Genomic DNA, 21054 nt, shown 5'->3' with positions numbered 1-21054 from the left:
GGAAAAACCAATGCAAGCTCAAGAGGTAGCAGTCATCTTTATGCAACGAGGTTGCATGTTAGTTGATGAAACCAGTCTCTCGTAAGCGTACGAGTAATGTCGGTCCGGGCCGCTTCAATCCAACAATACCGCCAAATCGAGAAAAGACTAAGGAGGGCAGCAAATCGAACATCAGCGTCCGCAAAACCTTTTCTGTTCTACTCGAGATAACATCTACGCATGAATCTAGCTCACGATGCCACTGTTGGAGAACGTTGCATGGGAAACAACAAATTTCCTACGCACACGAAGACCTATCATGGTGATGTCCATCTACGAGAGGAGATTAGATCTATGTACCCTTGTAGATCGCTAAGCGGGAAGCGTTAAGAAACGTGGTTGATGTAGTGGTACAACTTCGTGATTCAAATCACCGTCGTCCCATGATCCTTCCCACGAACGGTTCCGATCTAGCACCGAACGGACGGCACCTCCGTGTTCAACACACGTACAGCTCGATGACGATCTTGGCCTTCTTGATTCAGCAAGAAAGATGGAGAAGTACATGAGTTCTCTGGCAGCGTGACGGCGCTCCGGTGATGGTGATGATCTACTCCTGCAGGGCTCCGCCCGAGCTCCGCAGAAATCCGATCTAGAGGTAAAACTATGTGGAATAGGCTAGAGTTGCATGTGGCAAAGTTGTGTCTCAAAAAGCCCTAAACCACCAATATATATAGGAGGAGGGGAGGGTCTAGCCTTGGGACACAAGGGCCCCAAGGGTGCGCCGGCCGAAGGGGAGGAGGACTCCTCCTCCAATTCGGTTTGGGAAGGAGGAGTCCTCCTCTTCCTTACCACCTCCCTCTTTCCTTTTTTTCCTTTGGTATTTTTGCTTGTGGAGCCATAGCCCTCTTGGGCTTACTCCACCAGCCCACTAAGGACTTGGTGCACCACCCTAAGGCCATGGGCTCACTTCCGGGTGGGTGGGCCCCTCCCGGTAAACACCCGGAACCCATTCGTCACTCCCGATACACTCCAGGTAATGCCCGAAACTTTCGGGTGACCAAATGAAACCATCCTATATATCAGTCTTCGTTTCTGGACCATTCCGAAAATCCTCGTGACGTCCGTTATCTCATCCGGGACTCCGAACAGCATTCGGTAACCATACATATTACTCAACTATACTAAAACATCATCGAACCTTAAGTGTGCAGACCCTGCGGGTTCGAGAACTATGTAGACATGACCCGAGACACTCCTCGGTTAATATCCAATAGGGGGACCTGGATGCCCATATTGGATCCTACATATTCTTCGAAGATCTTATAGGTTGAACCTCAGTGCCAAGGATTCATATAATCACGTATGTCATTCCCTTTGTCCTTCGGTATGTTACTTGCCCGAGATTCGATCGTCGGTATCCGCATACCTATTTCAATCTCATTACCGGCAAGTCTCTTTACTCGTTCTGTAATACAAGATTCCGTGACTTACACTTAGTCACATTGCTTGCAAGGCTTGTGTGTGATGTTGTATTACCGAGTGGGCCCCGAGATACCTCTCCATCACACGGAGTGACAAATCCCAGTCTTGATCCATACTAACTCAATGGACACCTTCAGAGATACCTGTACAACACCTTTATAGTCACCCAATTACGTTGCGACGTTTGATACACACAAGGTATTCCTCCGGTGCCAGTGAGTTATACGATCTCATGGTCATAGGAATAAATTCTTGACATGCAGAAAACAATAGCAACAAAATGACACGATCAACATGCTACGTTCATAGTTTGGGTCTAGTCCATCACATGATTCTCCTAATGATGTGATCCAGTTATCAAGTGACAACACTTGCATATAGTCAGAAAACCTTGACTATCATTGATCAACTAGCTAGCCAACTAGAGGTTTGCTAGGGACATTGTTTTGTCTATGTACCCACACATGTATCTATGTTTTCATTTAATACAATTATAGCATGGATAATGAACAATTATCTTGTAACAGGAAATATAATAATAACTATTTTATCATTACCTCTAGGGCATATTTCCAACACATACTGGAACTGGTAGTGGGCTTCAGTTGAAAAGAACCCGCTCTGTGTTGGAAATATGCCCTAGAGGCAATAATAAATTAGTTATTATTATATTTCTTAGTTCATGATAATCGTTTATTATCCATGCTATAATTGTATTGATTGGAAACACAATACTTGTGTGGATACATAGACAAAACACTGTCCCTAGTAAGCCTCTAGTTGACTAGCTCGTTGATCAAAGATGGTCAAGGTTTCCTGGCCATAGGCAAGTGTTGTCACTTGATAACGGGATCACATCATTAGGAGAATCATGTGATGGACTAGACCCAAACTAATAGACGTAGCATGTTGATCGTGTCATTTTGTTGCTACTGTTTTCTGCATGTCAAGTATTTGTTCCTATGACCATGAGATCATATAACTCACTGACACCGGAGGAATGCTTTGTGTGTATCAAACGTTGCAACGTAACTGGGTTACTATAAAGATGCTCTACAGGTATCTCCGAAGGTGTTAGTTGAGTTAGTATGGATCAAGACTGGGATTTGTCACTCCGTGTGAACGGAGAGGTATCTCGGGGCCCACTCGGTAATACAACATCACACACAAGCCTTGCAAGCAATGTACCTTAGTGTAAGTTGCAGGATCTTGTATCACGGAACGAGTAAAGAGACTTGCCGGTAAACGAGATTGAAATAGGTATACGGATACTGACGATCGAATCTCGGGCAAGTAACATACCGAAGGACAAAGGGAATGACATACGGGATTATATGAATCCTTGGCACTGAGGTTCAAACGATAAGATCTTCGTAGAATATGTAGGATCCAATATGGGCATCCAGGTCCCGCTATTGGATATTGACCGAGGAGTCTCTCGGGTCATGTCTACATAGTTCTCGAACCGGCAGGGTCTGCACACTTAAGGTTCGACGTTGTTTTATGCGTATTTGAGTTATATGGTTGGTTACCGAATGTTGTTTGGAGTCCCGGATGAGATCACGGACGTCACGAGGGTTTCTGGAATAGTCCGGAAACGAAGATTGATATATAGGATGACCTCATTTGATTACCGGAAGGTTTTCGGAGTTACCGGGAATGTACCGGGAATGACGAATGGGTTCCGGGAGTTCACCGGGGGGGCAACCCACCCCGAGGAAGCCCATAGGCCTTGAGGGTGGCACACCAGCCCTTAGTGGGCTGGTGGGACAGCCTTAAAGGGCTCTATGCGCCAAGAAGAGAAAATCAAGAGAAAAGAAAAAAAAAGGAGGAGGTGGGAAGGAAGGGGGACTCCCTCCCACCAAACCAAGTCCAACTCGGTTTGGGGGGGAGTCCTCCCCCCTTGGACTCGGCCGACCCCCTTGGGGCTCCTTGAGCCCCAAGGCAAGGTCCCCCCTCTCCCACCTATATATACGGAGGTTTTAGGGCTGATTTGAGACGACTTTTCCACGGCAGCCCGACCACATACCTCCACGGTTTTTCCTCTAGATCGCGTTTCTGCGGAGCTCGGGCGGACCCCTGCTGAGACAAGGTCATCACCAACCTCCGGAGCGCCGTCACACTGCCGGAGAACTCTTCTACCTCTCCGTCTCTCTTGCTGGATCAAGAAGGCCGAGATCATCGTCGAGCTGTACGTGTGCTGAACGCGGAGGTGCCGTCCGTTCGGTACTAGATCGTGGGACTGATCGCGGGATTGTTCGCGGGGCGGATCGAGGGACGTGAGGACGTTCCACTACATCAACCGCGTTCACTAACGCTTCTGCTGTACGATCTACAAGGGTACGTAGATCACTCATCCCCTCTCGTAGATGGACATCACCATGATAGGTCTTCGTGCGCGTAGGAAAATTTTTGTTTCCCATGCGACGTTTCCCAACAGTGGTATCAGAGCTAGGTTCATGCGTAGATGTCTTCTTGAGTAGAACAGAAAAGTTTTTGTGGGCGGTGATGTGCGTTTTGCTGCCCTCCTTAGTCTTTTCTTGATTCCGCGGTATTGTTGGATTGAAGCGGCTTGGACCGACATTACTCGTACGCTTACGAGAGACTGGTTTCATCGTTACGAGTAACTCCGTTGCTCAAAGATGACTGGCAAGTGTCGGTTTCTCCAACTTTAGTTGAATCGGATTTGACCGGGGAGGTCCTTGGATGAGGTTAAATAGCAACTCATATATCTCCGTTGTGGTGTTTGCGTAAGTAAGATGCGATCCTACTAGATACCCATGGTCACCACGTAAAACATGCAACAACAAAATTAGAGGACGTCTAACTTGTTTTTGCAGGGTATGCTTGTGATGTGATATGGCCAATGATGTGATGTGATATATTGGATGTATGAGATGATCATGTTGTAATAGAAATATCGACTTGCACGTCGATGGTACGGCAACCGGCAGGAGCCATAGGGTTGTCTTTATACTAACGTGTGTGCTTGCAGATGCGTTTACTATTTTGCTAGGATGTAGCTTTAGTAGTAATAGCATGAGTAGCACGACAACCCCGATGGCAACACGTTGATGGAGATCATGGTGTGGCGCCGGTGACAAGAAGATCGTGCCGGTGCTTTGGTGATGGAGATCAAGAAGCACGTGATGATGGCCATATCATGTCACTTATGAATTGCATGTAATGTTAATCCTTTTATGCACCTTATTTTGCTTAGAACGACGGTAGCATTATGAGGTGATCTCTCACTAAAATTTCAAGACGAAATTGTGTTCTCCCCGACTGTGCACCGTTGCTACAGTTCGTCGTTTCGAGACACCACGTGATGATCGGGTGTGATAGACTCAACGTTCACATACAACGGGTGCAAAACAGTTGCGCACGCGGAACACTCGGGTTAAGCTTGACGAGCCTAGCATGTACAGACATGGCCTCGGAACACATGAGACCGAAAGGTCAAGCATGAATCGTATAGTTGATATGATTATCATAGAGATGCTTACCACTGAAACTATTCTCGACTCACGTGATGATCGGACTTGAGATAGTGGATTTGGATCATGTACCACTCAAATGACTAGAGAGATGTACTTTTTGAGTGGGAGTTCTTAAGTAATATGATTAATTGAACTAATTGTCATGAACATAGTCTAATGGTCTTTGCGAATTACGATGTAGCTTGCGCTATAGCTCTACTGTTTTTATATGTTCCTAGAGAAAATTTAGTTGAAAATTGATAGTAGCAAACTTTGCAGACTGAGTCTGTAAAACCGAGGATTGTCCTCGTTGCTACGTAGAAGGCTTATGTCCTTAATGCACCACTCGGTGTGCTGCACCTCGAGCGTCGTCTGTGGATGCTATGAACATCCGACATACACGTTGCTGATGACTACGCGATAGTTCAGTGCAAAATACTTAATGGCTTAGAAGCAAGGCGCCGAAAACGTTGTAAAACATCACGGAACATAAGTGATGTTCTAAAGAGATGAAATTGTGATTTCATGCTTGTGCCCTTGTTAAGAGGTACGAGACCTCCGACAAGATTCTTTGTCCACAAAGTAAAGGAGAAAGGCTCAATCGTTGAGCATGTGCTCAGATTGTCTGAGTACGACAATCGCTTGAATCAAGTGGGAGTTAATCTTCCAGATGAGATAGTGATAGTTCTCCAAAGTCACTGCCACCAAGCTGTGAGAGCTTCGTGATGAACTATAACATATCAAGGATACATACAATGATCCCTGAGCGATTCGCGATGTTTGACACTGCGAAAGTAGAAATCAAGAAGGAGCATCAATAGTTGATGGTTTGTAAAACCACTAAGTTTCAAGAAAGGCAAGGGCTAGAAGGGATACTTCGTGAAATGGCAAAACAGTTGCTGCACTAATGAAGAGACCCAAGATTAAACCCAAACCCGAGACTAAGTGCTTCTGTAATGAGGGGAACAATCACTGAGGCGGAGCAACTCTAGATACTTGGTAGATAAGAAGGCTGGCAAAAGTCGAAAGAAGTGTATTTGATATACATGATGTTGATGTGTGCTTTACTAGTACTCCTAGTAGCATGAGGGTATTGGATACCGGTTCGGTTGCTAAGTGATTAGTAACACGAAATGAAAGCTACGGCATAAACGGAGACTAGCTAAAGGCGAGGTGACGATACGTGTTGGAAGTGTTTCCAAGGTTGATATGATCAAACGTCGCACGCTCCCTCTACCATCGGGATTGGTGTTAAACCTAAATAATTGTTATTTGGTGCTTGCGTTAAGCATGAACATGATTGGATCGTGTTTATTACAATACGATTATTCATTTAAAGAGAATAATGGTTACTCTATTTTCTTGAATATTCACCTTCAATGGTTTATTGAATCTCGATCGTAGTGTTACACATGTTCATGATATTGGTGCCAAAAGATACGAGTTAATGATGATAGTACCACTTACTTGTGGCACTGCCGCTTGAGTCATGTTAGTATAAATTGCATGAAGAGGCTCCATGTTGATGGATCTTTGTACTCACCTGATTTCGAATCACTAGTGACATGCAAATCATACCACATGAGCAAGGCATTGTTTTCATTGAGATGAAATAAAGATAGTAACTTGTTGGAAGTGATACATTTTGATGTATGCAGTCCAATGGGTGCTGAGGCACGTAGTGGATATCATTATGTTCTTACTTCACTGACGATTTGAGTAGATACAGGAGTATTTACTTAATGAATCACAAGTCTGAAATGTTGAAAAGTTCAATTCCGTTTCAGAGTGAAGTTCGTCGTAACAAGAGGATAAACTGTCTACGATATGATCATAGAAATGAATATCTGAGTTACGAGTTTTGGTACACAGTTAAGACAATGTGGAAATTGTTTCGCAGTTCATGCCACCTGGAACATCATAGTGTGATGATGTGTCTGAACGTCATAGCCACGCACTATTTGGTATGGTGCATACTATGATGTCTGTTATCGAAATACCACTATCGTTTATGGGTTATGCATTAGAGACAACCGCACTCACTTTAAATAGGGCACCGCGTATTTCCGTTGAGATGACACAGTATAGACTGAGGTTTAGAGAAATCTAAACTGTCGTTTCTTGAAAGTTTGGGGTTTCGACACTTATGTGAAAAAGTTTCAGTCTGATAAGCTCGAACCCAAAGCGGATAAATGCATCTTCATAGGATATCCAAAACAGTTGGGTACATCTCCTATCTCAGATCCGAAAGCAAAGTGTTTGTTTCTAGAAACGGATCCTTTCTCGAGGAAAGGTTTCTCTCGAAAGAATTGAGTGGGAGGGTAGTAGAACTTGATGAGGTTATTGAACCATCACTTCAACCAGTGTGTAGCAGGGCGCAGGAAGTTGTTCATGTGGCGCCTACACCAATTGAAGTGGAAGCTGATGATGATGATCATTGAGCTTCGAATCAAGTTACTACAAACCTCGTAGGTCGACAAGGTCGCGTACTGCTGCAGAGTAGTACGGTAACCCTGTCTTGGAGGTCATGTTGTTGAGCAACAGTGAACCTACGAGTTATGGAGAAAGCGATGGTGGGCCCAGATTCCGACAAATGGCTGGAAGCCATGAAATCCGAGAGAGGATCCATGTGTGAAAACAAAGTGTAGACTTTGGTAGAACTACTTGATGGTCATAGGACTATTGAGTAAAAATGGATCTTTAAAAGAAGACATACGATGATGGTGATAAGTCACTATTAAGAAAAGCTCGACTTGTCGCAAAGATGTTTTCGACAAGATCAAACAGTTGACTATGATGAGACTTTCTCACTCGTAGCGATGCTAAAGGTCTGTTAGAATTATGTTAGTTGATTGATGCATTATTTATGAAATATTGCACGTAGGATGTCAAAACATTGTTTTCTCGACGGTTTCCTTGAGCAAACATTGTATGTGATACAACCAGAAGGTTTTGTCGATCCTAAAGATACTAGCAAGTATGCAAGCTCTAGTGATCCTTCAGTGGACTGGTGCAAGCATCTCGGAGTTGGAATATACACTTTGATGAGATGATCAAAGATTTTGGGTTTGTACAAGGTTTATGAGAAACTTGTATTTCCAAAGAAGTGAGTGGGAGCACTATAGAATTTCTGATAGGTATATGTGGTTGACATATTGTGGATCAGAAGTAATGTAGAATTTCTGTAAAGCATACAAGGTTGTTTGAAAGAAGTTTTCAAAGGACTACCTGGATTACGCTACTTGAACGTTGAGCATCAAAGATCTATGGAGATAGATCGAACGCGCTTAATAGAAGTTTCAACAAGATGCATGCCTTGACAAGTTTTTTGAAAGAGTTCAAAATAGATCAGTAAAGAAGGAGTTCTTGGTTGCGTTGTGAGGTGTGAATTTGAGTAAGACTCAAAACCCGACCACGGAAGAATAAAGAGAATAGACGAAGGTCGTCTTCTATGCCTTAGCCGTAGAATCTAAAGTATGCCATGTTGTGTACCGCACCTGATGTGTGCCTTGACTCAAAGTATGTTGAGAGGTACAGAGAGTGATCCATGATTGAATCACTAGCAGCGGTCGAAATTTATCCTTAGTAACTAATGGACTAAGGAATTTTTCTCGATTATGGAGGTGGTTAAAGAGTTTGTCGTAAAGGGTTACGTCAATGCAAGCTTTGACACTAATCCGAATAACTATGAGTAGTGAAACGGATTCGTATAGTAGAGTAGATATTTGGAGCATTTCCGAATAGCACGTAGTAGCAGCATCTATAAGATGACATAAAGATTTGTAAAGAACGCACGGATCTGAAAGTTTCAGAACCGTTGACTAAAACCTCTCTCACGAGCAAGACGTGATCACACCCCATAACTATATGGGTGTTGGATTCATTGGAATCACATGGTGAACTAGATTATTGACTCTAGTGCAAGTGGGAGACTGTTGGAAATATGCCCTAGAGGCAATGATAAATTAGTTATTATTATATTTCTTAATTCATGATAATCGTTTATTATCCATGATATAATTGTATTGATTGGAAACACAATACTTGTGTGGATACATAGACAAAACACTGTCCCTAGTAAGCCTCTAGTTGACTAGCTCGTTGATCAAAGATGGTCAAGGTTTCCTGGCCATAGGCAAGTGTTGTCACTTGATAACGGGATCACATCATTAGGAGAATCATGTGATGGACTAGACCCAAACTAATAGACGTAGCATGTTGATCGTGTCATTTTGTTGCTACTGTTTTCTGCGTGTCAAGTATTTGTTCCTATGACCATGAGATCATATAACTCACTGACACCGGAGGAATGCTTTGTGTGTATCAAACGTCGCAACGTAACTGGGTGACTATAAAGATGCTCTACAGGTATCTCCGAAGGTGTTAGTTGAGTTAGTATGGATCAAGACTGGGATTTGTCACTCCGTGTGAACGGAGAGGTATCTCGGGGCCCACTCGGTAATACAACATCACACACAAGCCTTGCAAGCAATGTAACTTAGTGTAAGTTGCAGGATCTTGTATCACGGAACGAGTAAAGAGACTTGCCGGTAAACGAGATTGAAATAGGTATACGGATACTGACGATCGAATCTCGGGCAAGTAACATACCGAAGGACAAAGGGAATGACATACGGGATTATATGAATCCTTGGCACTGAGGTTCAAACGATAAGATCTTTGTAGAATATGTAGGATCCAATATGGGCATCCAGGTCCCGCTATTGGATATTGACCGAGGAGTCTCTCGGGTCATGTCTACATAGTTCTCGAACCCGCAGGGTCTGCACACTTAAGGTTCGACGTTGTTTTATGCGTATTTGAGTTATATGGTTGGCTACCGAATGTTGTTCGGAGTCCCGGATGAGATCACGGACGTCACGAGGGTTTCCGGAATAGTCCGGAAACGAAGATTGATATATAGGATGACCTCATTTGATTACCGGAAGGTTTTCGGAGTTACCGGGAATGTACCGGGAATGACAAATGGGTTCCGGGAGTTCACCGGGGGGCAACCCACCCCGGGGAAGCCCATAGGCCTTGAGGGTGGCACACCAGCCCTTAGTGGGCTGGTGGGACAGCCCAAAAGGGCTCTATGCGCCAAGAAGAGAAAATCAAGAGAAAAGAAAAAAAAAGGAGGAGGTGGGAAGGAAGGGGGACTCCCTCCCACCAAACCAAGTCCAACTCGGTTTGGGGGGGGGGGGAGTCCTCCCCCCTTGGACTCGGCCGACCCCCTTGGGGCTCCTTGAGCCCCAAGGCAAGGTCCCCCCTCTCCCACCTATATATACGGAGGTTTTAGGGCTGATTTGAGACGACTTTTCCACGGCAGCCCGACCACATACCTCCACGGTTTTTCCTCTAGATCGCGTTTCTGCGGAGCTCGGGCGGACCCTGCCGAGACAAGGTCATCACCAACCTCCGGAGCGCCGTCACGCTGCCGGAGAACTCTTCTACCTCTCCGTCTCTCTTGCTGGATCAAGAAGGCCGAGATCATCGTCGAGCTGTACGTGTGCTGAACGCGGAGGTGCCGTCCGTTCGGTACTAGATCGTGGGACTGATCGCGGGATTGTTCGCGGGGCGGATCGAGGGACGTGAGGACGTTCCACTACATCAACCGCCTTCACTAACGCTTCTGCTGTACGATCTACAAGGGTACGTAGATCACTCATCCCCTCTCATAGATGGACATCACCATGATAGGTCTTCGTGCGCGTAGGAAATTTTTTGTTTCCCATGCGACGTTCCCCAACACTTTGTACACCGTGTCATTGTCAGTTACAAAACTCGAAAGATGATGCTTCTTCAAGTACATGTGTGATCTCCATTACCAGCAGCAAGTCAAGCCCTTTTCTTCGAGCCGATGCGATGAGTACACGAGAGTTGATCCCTCATGTATGTTCCTTGAAGTTTGTACTGGACTACTGGTGCTAGCATCGGAATTCAGAAGCTTTTTTAGAGCAAAAATGGAGCATCAGAATTTAGAAGCTGTGTGAGGTCTGAATCTGTGACATACAGCTGTAGATTGTTATGAAACCATATCTGCGTCCTGGTGCTCGCTTGCTCTTGCCGAAATGCTTTCGAGCTTGGCATCAACCAGAACCATTCTGTTCAGTAGTAGTCACCGCAGCAGCAAGAGCCATCCGAGAATTGGTGATAGATATTTGTGTCGCCGACAACAATCCCCCGTCCTGAATATTTCGATATCAACTTCAGCGTATGATGGCAGTCGTTGCATATGCGCACGTTCTTCTTGACAAGTATTGGGGTTTTGGCCTCGGTTGATATCAGACCAAAAACGACAGCCAACCTCACACTATGGTTGTTAGGCTTTGTTGTTCTCCTTGACTCCAGAGAGGCTGGATCGGATCGATTCATCAGGACCCTCATTTCTCCAATCTTTCATGACAGAAAGTCGGACACTCCTTGTATCATCTTGCTCTGAGGGTGTGTCATGTCCCCGTTGACAAGTCTGCAGGAGATACCATGAAGCTCAATTATGCTTCTTGGATCTGTCCTTCGGAGCCCCTTCTCTTCCATCAGTGATTTTATTCTCTCGACATCCTTCCATCTCCCAGCATCGGCGTACATGGAAGAAATAAGAACATAGCAACCTGTGTTGTCATGTTCCAATTGGTTGTGTTCTAGTTGGAATATCCTCTCTGCCGCGTATTCCGCTATGTCTATATCATTATTGTTCCTGCTTGCATAACCTGAATATTGGATCTATTGGCATTTTTTCAATAAATTGCATAACCTCTTTAAGATCACATGCCCGACCGAGAAGATCTATCATGCATCCGTAGTGCTCAATCTGTGGGATCATACCATAGTCACGTTGCATGGAATTGAATTGTGTCCAACCTTCATCTGTCAAGCCTGAGACACTTCAAGCAGTCAACACGGAGACAAAGGTACTCTCATTTGGTTGAAGACCATTACGTTTCATCTTGGAGAACATCTCCAGTGCACTTCTCCCCTGACCATGAATCGCATAACCCATTATCATTGTGTTCCAAGAGATCACATCCTTAGCTGCCATTTTGTCAAATATCTCCCTTGAGGACAGAACGTCACCACACCTAGCATACATATGCATAAATGCGTTCATGATGAGAGTGATCTCCCCGTAACCTAGTCTGATAATGTAGGTGTGCATTTGCCTGCATTGTCTCAGCAACCCCAGCAAAACAAACGCCGGTACTACTGCTGACATGGTGAAATAATCAGGGTAGAGTGGCTGATTCAGTAAGTCGAGGAACAATGTGATCGCTTCCATATACATCTTCTTGTACATGTAGGCAGCGATCATATTGTTCCATGATACCAGAGTTTTGGTCGTCATCTGTCCAAATACCTTCTCCGATGATTTCACTTTGCCAACTTTGCTGTACATCTCGAGAAGAGCAGTCTCAAGCACCACGTGAGGAAGAAACTGTCTTCTAGTTATGTAACCATGAACACTCCTTCCATACAGTGAGCTCTCAGTTTGAGCACAGGCAGCCAACAAATTGATAGCAGTGACCACTTCCACCTGGTGGCCCTCTGCCTTCATTTGCACGAAGCAGTCAAATGCCTCCTCAGGCCGTTCATTGAGCGCATACCCACCTATCATGCAATTCCATGTCACCATGATCCTCGACGGCATCGTCGCAAACACGCCCTCGGCAGAAGCAATGTCGCCACACTTGCAGTACATGTCAAGGATAGAAGTGCCAAGCTTGACGTCATGCTCCATCCCATGCCTGACCATGTAGGCGTGGACCTCCCGCCCTTGCATTAGAGCCGACTCCAAGCAGCAAGCTGCAAGCGCGGCGATGATCCCGATATCGTCATGCTGCACCTCCAGCGCCTCGTGCATTTCCCTGAAGCAGACGAGCGCGAGCGCCCCGATGCCGTTGGACACGTAGCCATCGACCATGGAGTTCCAGGTGACGACGTCCCTGGCCGGCATTCCGTCAAACACCCTCTCGGGTAGTGGGTTTCTCCTCCTTACCCTTCGACCGCGCGGATGTTGACGACGTTGGCGAGGGGGGGGGGGCGCCGGTTGTTGGCCTCAACGTTGCCGATTTAGCCTAGGGCGCGGCAGGTGTTCTTGGGGTCAGGCTTGTCGGCCATGGCCACCTTCTGCTTGCCCATGGCGGGGACACCACCACCACCACCTAAGGTTGCACGACACAAACAAGAAGTCAGATCCGTCGCTCGGAGGTGGATCAAATCAAACCACATCAAATCGTCATCAGAGTATAGCAACAATCAATTCAGACCAAAAACAAGGATTGGAATCTTGAATAATCAATCGGGGGGGGGGGAGCCACGGATCAGATGCTTGAAGCACAATCTTAACAAGAAATTCGCCGGGACAAACAAAAACACATCAAGGATTCACCCCAGCCAGTCCCCATCAATTAGCCCATGGAGGCGTAGATCTCAGCCGACCCACGTACCGCATGCGTGTTCATGGCATGGGGCTCGTTCCATCTAATGCCCACCAAGACAACGCGGTGTGCCCAAGCTCATCGCCCATCGACGTGCACATGCCGCCACAAGCGAGGCTCGCCCAGGAACATGCCTGCTTGGATTTAGGACAAAGGGGGCGATTGAAACTCGGACGACGTTTCTAGAGGCCGCAGCCTGGTGCTGGAGGCGGCGACTGAAACTCGGACGGCGTTTCTAGAGGCCGCATCCTGGTGCTGGAGGCGGCGACAGACAGTGTACTCAGAGAGACTCGACGGAGGCTGGGATGCGTGGATGGAGCCAAAGATATTGTACGCGTGTTGGCGGCCATGATGGTGAGGCGGTGGCCATAAGGCACGTAGGAGGCACGAGAGGATAGATTGAAAGAAGGGGGAAGAGAAGGGATGATCAGTGGGCGACGAAACTGCTTCCCTATGACCCGATGGGTTGGAAGCGGGCGGCGTACACGGGAGATCGTGGGCTACCATCACGAGGGTGAGGAGATCCGGAGCTAGAGGTTAGGAGAATACCGGGCTTGGGTGGGTTGCGATAAAAAGATTTGACGAAGCAATCGTGCGAGGGGTCGATAGGTGGGAGGGGAACTCGTGCGAGGGAAAGGGAGGTCGAACCATCACCACAGACGACAGATCCTTTAATAGTAAAGATTTCGTCCAACCTTTACAAATTCAAGGTTTAAAATAACTTTTTCAAAAAAAAAACATCAGACACGATTCAAGACGTACCGCGTGCCGTGCCTGATTCATGACGGGTCGTGTCGGCATGCTCTGGGGGCTGGCCTGTTTGGTCCGGTTTGTTTGACCAGCTCTGGCTCCGACAGAAGCCTCGAGCAGCTGCCGTCGAGCGCGTCGGTCTCCAACGTGGCGGGATCCCACCTTGAGCGGTCCTGCAGGCTGCAGCCTTTGCTGCGAGCGAACGGCAGGTCGGCACCGCGCAGCGAGCGGCGTACACCTCACAGAAGCGGCCCCCGTCCCCGTGTCACCGCAACACATGTCCTCGGATAGCCGACGCGCCGCGGTGGGGGCTCGGCGCCACTCGCGGGTTGCCACGGCGCCACTCGGTTTGAGACTTTGATTGAAGACGTGGGCGCCCGAGGCCCGTTGCCTGCGCGCTCGCCAGAAAGCGCCAGGGGCGAGCTGAACCGTGCGGAGAGAATATCCGGTGAGCAGTTCTGGACTAGCGGCATCTCGCTCATCGCACCCCTGAAAATTCTCATCAGATGCCATGCAAGGGTACGTGCAATTTCTGTAGCTGATCCGGCATAAGTTTGCTTGTTTGTTCGACGGCCAACGATCACGCACGCCTAGCCGGTGAGCCATTTAACACAGAAGGGGTGTGGTTCAACGCTCTATTTTTCTGGGTATCTATTTAAACACGCTATCCCACTTGACTTAGGTATAAAATTAAAAACACGGTAGCGTGACTTATATTGCGAATTAGTGCCAAGTCTTGTATCTTCACACCAACGCTTTTCCGGTCAAAGTGGCCCGACTTTGCTTTACAGTATAGCCTTCATGTCGCCCTCAAGTTATATACTGTGTTTTCGTTTCACGAGGTAAAAAAGTACTACTTGTACTCCTATACAAATACAAAACGAGAAAAAGAAAAGACGGACAAGCAAACGGAGCCGAGGAAGAAAAGCTATCGATCGAAGGTAGTAGTAGTACCGTGCCCTAGTTCCCAACTCGGACGGACCCCGTCTCTCTCTTCCGCCCTCCACCGCTCGTTTATATTTGCCCCGTTCCCCACCCCGCACGGCCGAAGCCGCCTCCCTCCTCCCCGTCCGCCTCCGTCCCTCCACCGCCAAGCCCAAAGAGAGAACCGGAGACCACGGCCCGGCCAGCCCCTCCCCATCCCCGACCCCGCGCCCTCGCTACTACATGGCAGCTCGGCGTCTCCACGGCCAATCCGACTCCGAAACCCTCAAGAACAACCCCTGCTTCTGCTTCTGCTTCTCCGGCCCTTGTCCTCAGCCGCGCGCCGCGCATCTCGATTCCGCCCGCGCCCGCTCCTGATTGGTGCTCCGCGTGCGCCGTGTCCTGACCCCTGACCGACTCCCGCTGCGCGGCTGCTTGCGCGGCGCCGCTGGTTCCTTCTTGCTGCGATTCTCGTCCGTTTCGTGATTCCGGTTTCCTGCTGCCCGGCCGGCCTCGCCATGGGGAAGAGTAAGTCTTTGTTTCGCTGGCTGCTTGTTTTTTTGCTCTCTTTCCTGCTGGGTGGGTTGATTTGGCTTTTGGGGTGCTGATTCTGATTGGTTTTGGGGGGCTTGTCTTATTCTTCTTCTTCAGGTAAGAAGAGCAAGGTCCGCGGCGCCGGAGGGGACGACCTTCTGGACAGCAGCGACGCCGACAGCGTGGGATCGTCGTCCACCGCGCTCTCAGATCTCTCCATCTCGTACGCCACCGAGAACGTCAACTCGCACGAGTTTGTTCTCGACAAGTACATCGACGCTCTCTACGAGAAGAGGTGGGGTTCTCTAGCATTTCTTTATTTATGTCGTCACTGCAGCAGCAGTCTTGTGCTATGCAAAGGAATGTGTCGTTACTGGTGTGGTGTAATAGCATCACAATAGAGTAGAATGATGGTTTCGCAGCTGGTCCTTGTTGGCTGACAAATGTTGATTCTGTGGATAGATTAGGATGATGTTGTTAACATGACATTTGATATACCATGCTACATGGCTTCATGTTGGACTAGACCCTCTCCTTTACCTGTTGGGTTTTGCAAGAACTTAGTAGCTTGGACTATGTCTACAAGAACTTAAGCTATGAAGATTGAAAAAATGCATTATCCTGTAGCTCATGTTATTATTACCTTCTGGGTCATTGTGTTATGTTACAAAGTTATGGCAAGTTCTACTCGGGAAGGCTGTCATAGGTAGCTCGTTTATGAAATTTGACTTCTAATAAGTACTACTCCGTCCCATAATATAAGACATTTTTGCAAGCTAAACTAGCTTGCAAAAACGTCTTACATTATGGTACGGAGGGAGTAATAAATAAGAGTATGCCTGTGTCTACAAAGTTTAACTTATGTTTTGGTTAATCGGACATTCTACCCATTGCATCAGCACTGTTATGTAAAACGTATAAGTAAGCATGTTGGTTTTATTTAGTGTACTCAATGCAGTATTATTTATATTGGAGCAGGGGGTCTACAAGAGAGGCAGCGTTGGCTTCGTTGGTTGATGCTTTCGAAAGTTTTATGCTTGATGGTCTTGTTGAGAACAAGTAAGTTACTACATTCAACTAACCAATCTTAATTGTTGCACGTGGAGTTAGTAGTAAGTAGTAACTTCATGTTAGCGATAGACATACTGGACATTTGCATATTTCATATGAACAAAAACACTCCACATCTCAAGCTCAACATTTTATCACCAACCTTTATCATTTTACATTCTCTGTCATTATGGTGGCTCACCCTTAACTAGAGATGTGAAGTGTTTAATCACTAACCTTAATCCACTTTTTAATGTTGTTACCAAATTTATTTTCTCTTCTGAAGATATGCCACTCTACTGAGTCTATTCAATACTTCGATCAAGAAGGGATCTATCAAGGAGGCTTGCCTGGCATCTCGTGCCATTGGTTGGACTCCTATCCATTAATGTTCTTTCCCCAGTTCCACCTCATTTGGAGTTTGCTTACACCGTTTTTGGCTGTTGTATTCTTGATTTGCAGGGTTACTGTCTATTACACTTGGTGCTGGGAGTAGCTCACATGAAACAATGGTAGACTCACATCCACAGCTTTCTAAGGTCCTTCAAACCTGGTCGGATGCTTCAAAGATGATCTCTGTAAGTGAAAGTTTTTCTGTTCTTCTAGGCTTCCAGATTTTGTTTACATTTTTCAGCGTTGTGATCTGTGTTGACCTGTTGTAGGCTCTTGAGTGCTTGGCCATCATCACATTTGTTGGTGCAACTGATCTGGCTGAAACAGAGTTATCTTTGAAAGCCATGTGGGATGTGATTCATCCAAAATCAGGTTCAAATGTATGTATAGATGCCATTGATTTATTACCAGATTCTGCAAATTGGTTCTACGAAGAACTTTATTTCATATTTTTGTGATTCCTGACTTACCTGCAGGTTGGTACTGTCCGGAAACCAAAGCCACCTGTGTTAGCAGCTGCTCTATCTGCATGGACGTTTCTGCTCACAACTATTGGTTCATGGCGGATAAACACTGATAGTTGGAAGGAGTCAGTAACACTATTTCTCTCCCCTTTAAATTATGGGCTTTCTATTTTCGTACCCTTGGTTTCATAGTTGTGCTCAGTTTTGCCCCCTTCGAAAACTCAGCTCAGTTTTTCGTTGAGTTAGGTCTAAAACTCTACGTATTGTTGCATAGTGCTTGTCGTTATAGTTCCAACAACACTGGTTTCATCTTATTTGGAGCTTGGATGCTTAAGTTACTGCGGTTTTGGTTTGCGTTTTTTAGCCTATTTCAAGCCGACGAGGGCAAAACTGAGCAAAACTAAGAAACGCGGGCATGAAATAAATATTTCATTATTTACTTATTTTATGCTTTTACTATTTGCCAGGCCAATCGCGTTTCTCTCTACTCTTCTAGGAGCAGAGGATCGTGCTGTTCGGATGGCTGCTGGTGAAGCATTAGCTTTGTGCTTTGAGCTAAATCTACTTGATGTCTCCCCTTCTGAAGACGATGATGATGACACTGGAGTACCTGGTAGTTCTAAGGGCAAACTTTTCCTGGATATGCAAGCATTGAAAGCCAAGATAGCTGGTCTTGCCTCAAATCTCTCTGCGGAGGCAGGGGGGAAAGGTGCAGACAAGAAAAATCTTTCTGACCAAAGAGATCTGTTTCAACGGATTTTGGATTTTGTCAAGGTCTAGTAATCTAGTTGATTTTCATTCTTATTTGATCTTCAGTTTTGGTCTCTCTTTCAAATTCTTAATAGCATTCTGTTTCCAGTATGGTGAGTGCCCTGAAGAATCACTGAAGATTGCTGGAAAACGTGATGTTCTAAGGGTTGCATCATGGTCTGAATTGATTCAGGTGGCTGCTTCTTCCTTTCAGTGGTTCCTGAATTGCTGCATTTTCACATGTCTTGGCTAATTTTCCCTTGATCATCAGTTGAACTTCTTCAAGCGTTTCCTCGGGAGAGGCTTCCTGAAGCATGTGCAGGTAACATTTCTGGAGTGGTCTGTTTCCCACTGCTAATTTAGTTGTGCATGTCACAAATGCTAGATTTGTTTCCTATACAGGACAATGGACTTCTTCAAGATATCTTCAACATCAAGGCTGACAAGGCTGAAACGCTGTCATCGAATGACAAGGTAAAACTGAGACATACAAGGCCTTAATTTGCAATGATGGTTGCTGTGGAGAGCTTTAATAAAGATGATTGATTTGGTCTATGGAGTTAATTTACAAAATGTGAATGAATTATGCCTACCCCAGCAGTCTTGGACTTCTGACCTGTTATATGATTGATTCCATAGAATACCAACAGCAAAGACACAAAACACTCTTAGCAAGGGATTAGGCTAGATTAGAAATAATTAAGGCAAGGTTGATGGTCGATGTGTCTTGGGGCATATATAATTATATATGCTCGTGGATTAGTATGAGACAGGAACTATTATCCTTGAAAATCTGGCTTAGTATGAGACAGGGGAACTATTGTCCTTGAAAATCTTGTGTCAACCTTCCTCTGCTGTGTACAAGAAAAGAGATTGCTTATCGTTATAATTCAAGCTGTACCGTTAGAGGCTTTGGCTGTACCGTTAGAGGCTGCTTAGCGCATCTGCATCCATGTGGTTGCTGATACTAAGAGTACGAGAAATTACCTAGCACCAACTCTAAGAGGTTAAGAGGTGTTACGTTTGGTGCTCAGGTAGAAGAAAGGCTTACTACAGTTAAGCTTCACATGCTTAGATTTTCTTCTCTTTTGATGTCTGTTTTTGTGCTAAATGTAATTATTTTGCGGCACCTTAGCTTCTGTAGGTGGTGCTATGGGATGGGTTCAAGATAGCTAATGATAAAATTGTTAAAAGGATGATGACTTTGCAACCAGCGCTAGGGATGTATATATGCTTTTATGTCTTCAATTATCTCATGATCCCTAGACCCCTAGAATGAGAAAGGAATTTCCGTTGTTATGTGTTTTCAAACTTCGGACTCCTTTTCAGAACCGCCTAATGCTTTTTGCTTGGTTGTAAACTTGAGAAATTATATAAACACTTGCAGAAAATCTTTAGATCTGGAGAAGAGAAAGGAAGAGCTCTGAAGCTGAACAAGGATCGTCGTTTGGCACAGGTGAATAACTCCTACGCTGGGCCGGGCCGTTTCCTTTACTTCATATTTTGTTTCTTCTGGTTTGCTTATAAGATAGTGAGGTCATTCCTTAATCATTTACCTCCTCCAGTCTACAAATTCCTCGAGTTGACAAATAAATGATATTTCTTCACATTGCTAAGTGAAATCTAAAAAACTTTGGCTGTCAATATCATCTTAAATATGTATGTTTGGAACTTGAAAATCATATGGCCTCTGGGCATATTATTGACAATATATTTTTGCTGTCGTTATCCTTTTTATTATGGGTGAACATTGCTACCCGGCACCACATAATTTTTAGCAGTGCGTTGACTGATCTTGAATATTTCTTTGTTCGTTTCAGGAGAGGAAGAACGCTGCTTTGTTTGAAGAGTAACGAGAAAGGAAACAAAACAAAACCTCATCGACCCGGCAGTTTACTCCGTTTGAGCTGGAATTTATTTATTTATATCTGTGTAAACAACCACAGGCAGAATGTCCTTAGAGCTTGCTCCTTCCTTGACTTGTTGTCTAATTATGATTATGATGGCTTGTTGTACTTGAGAAATACTACTACTTGGCCGAAATGATCACTGTTGGTGTTATAATGTCCCATGTGCGTTTACTTGTGAATTAAGTTCTTCTTTTAGTGCAGCGCAACGAGTTAAAAAATTAATGTCCCATATTACTCTTGCTTTAAAAAAGACAACCAAAGCGTGTTAAAAAATTAAACCATGGCGCCAGCTTTGCCATTTGCGGCCGGGACGCGAGTGGCGGCTGAGATCTGGAAATCCACCGCTGCGCATTCATCTTTTTTGAGGGACACCTCAGGATGATACGAGCTTAACCAGGGCCACATGACCAAACATGCTTAAAATGGCATATATCCTTTGGGGTTCGAAGTTTACCATCGAAAGGAGAGCATCTATCTTTACACCACGAGCAAAGGTACATCGAATGGTAGAAATAAAACAGATGCCAGATGAGGCATTACTAGTACAGTACTTTTTTGCCGGGACATGAGGCATTCCCAGCTGATCAGGTATACACAAGCAGTTGTACCTTCCATTGTTCAGGGTTCATACTTGAGCTCAGTGCAGGATTTCTCCAACCTCATGCCATCATTGTGAAAATGACTGGGAAACCCATTCACGATTGATCTGCTGTAACGCGCCACCGTTTCCTTGCCTAATTGCTGTGTCTGTCTTCGCTGTTGGTTCATAATTCAGCTACTTATCCATTGTCTCATTTAGGCACTAAGTGGCACCTAAACTTGGCATGACATGGACATTCTTAACCAAAGAGAAGAAGGCTAACCTAGGTTTGCAAATTCACTGTGCCTTAACAAGCTGGAT

The 21054-nt window shown here is 45.6% G+C and overlaps 1 protein-coding gene and 1 pseudogene across 1 annotated transcript; one reads left to right on the top strand and one right to left on the bottom strand.

Moving 5' to 3' along the window:
- Window positions 1–11051: 11051 nt before the first annotated feature.
- LOC123425827 lies at window positions 11052–15403 on the bottom strand (annotated as a pseudogene).
- LOC123425492 (interferon-related developmental regulator 2-like) lies at window positions 15110–20307 on the top strand. Its single transcript, XM_045109190.1, has 13 exons — window positions 15110–15580; window positions 15704–15881; window positions 16565–16645; window positions 16923–17005; window positions 17099–17214; window positions 17299–17409; window positions 17506–17618; window positions 17961–18267; window positions 18353–18436; window positions 18515–18565; window positions 18646–18717; window positions 19631–19699; window positions 20064–20307. The coding sequence occupies exons 1-13, from the start codon at window positions 15571–15573 to the stop codon at window positions 20094–20096; spliced, it is 1308 nt and encodes a 435-aa protein (XP_044965125.1). The 5' UTR covers window positions 15110–15570; the 3' UTR covers window positions 20097–20307.
- Window positions 20308–21054: the final 747 nt, after the last annotated feature.

The sequence above is a fragment of the Hordeum vulgare genome, chromosome 2H (genome assembly GCF_904849725.1).
Source record: "Hordeum vulgare subsp. vulgare chromosome 2H, MorexV3_pseudomolecules_assembly, whole genome shotgun sequence".
Taxonomy (NCBI): Eukaryota; Viridiplantae; Streptophyta; class Magnoliopsida; order Poales; family Poaceae; genus Hordeum; species Hordeum vulgare.
The sequence above is the reverse complement of the archived record's forward strand: the minus strand, read 5'-3'. Positions and strand labels throughout refer to the sequence as shown.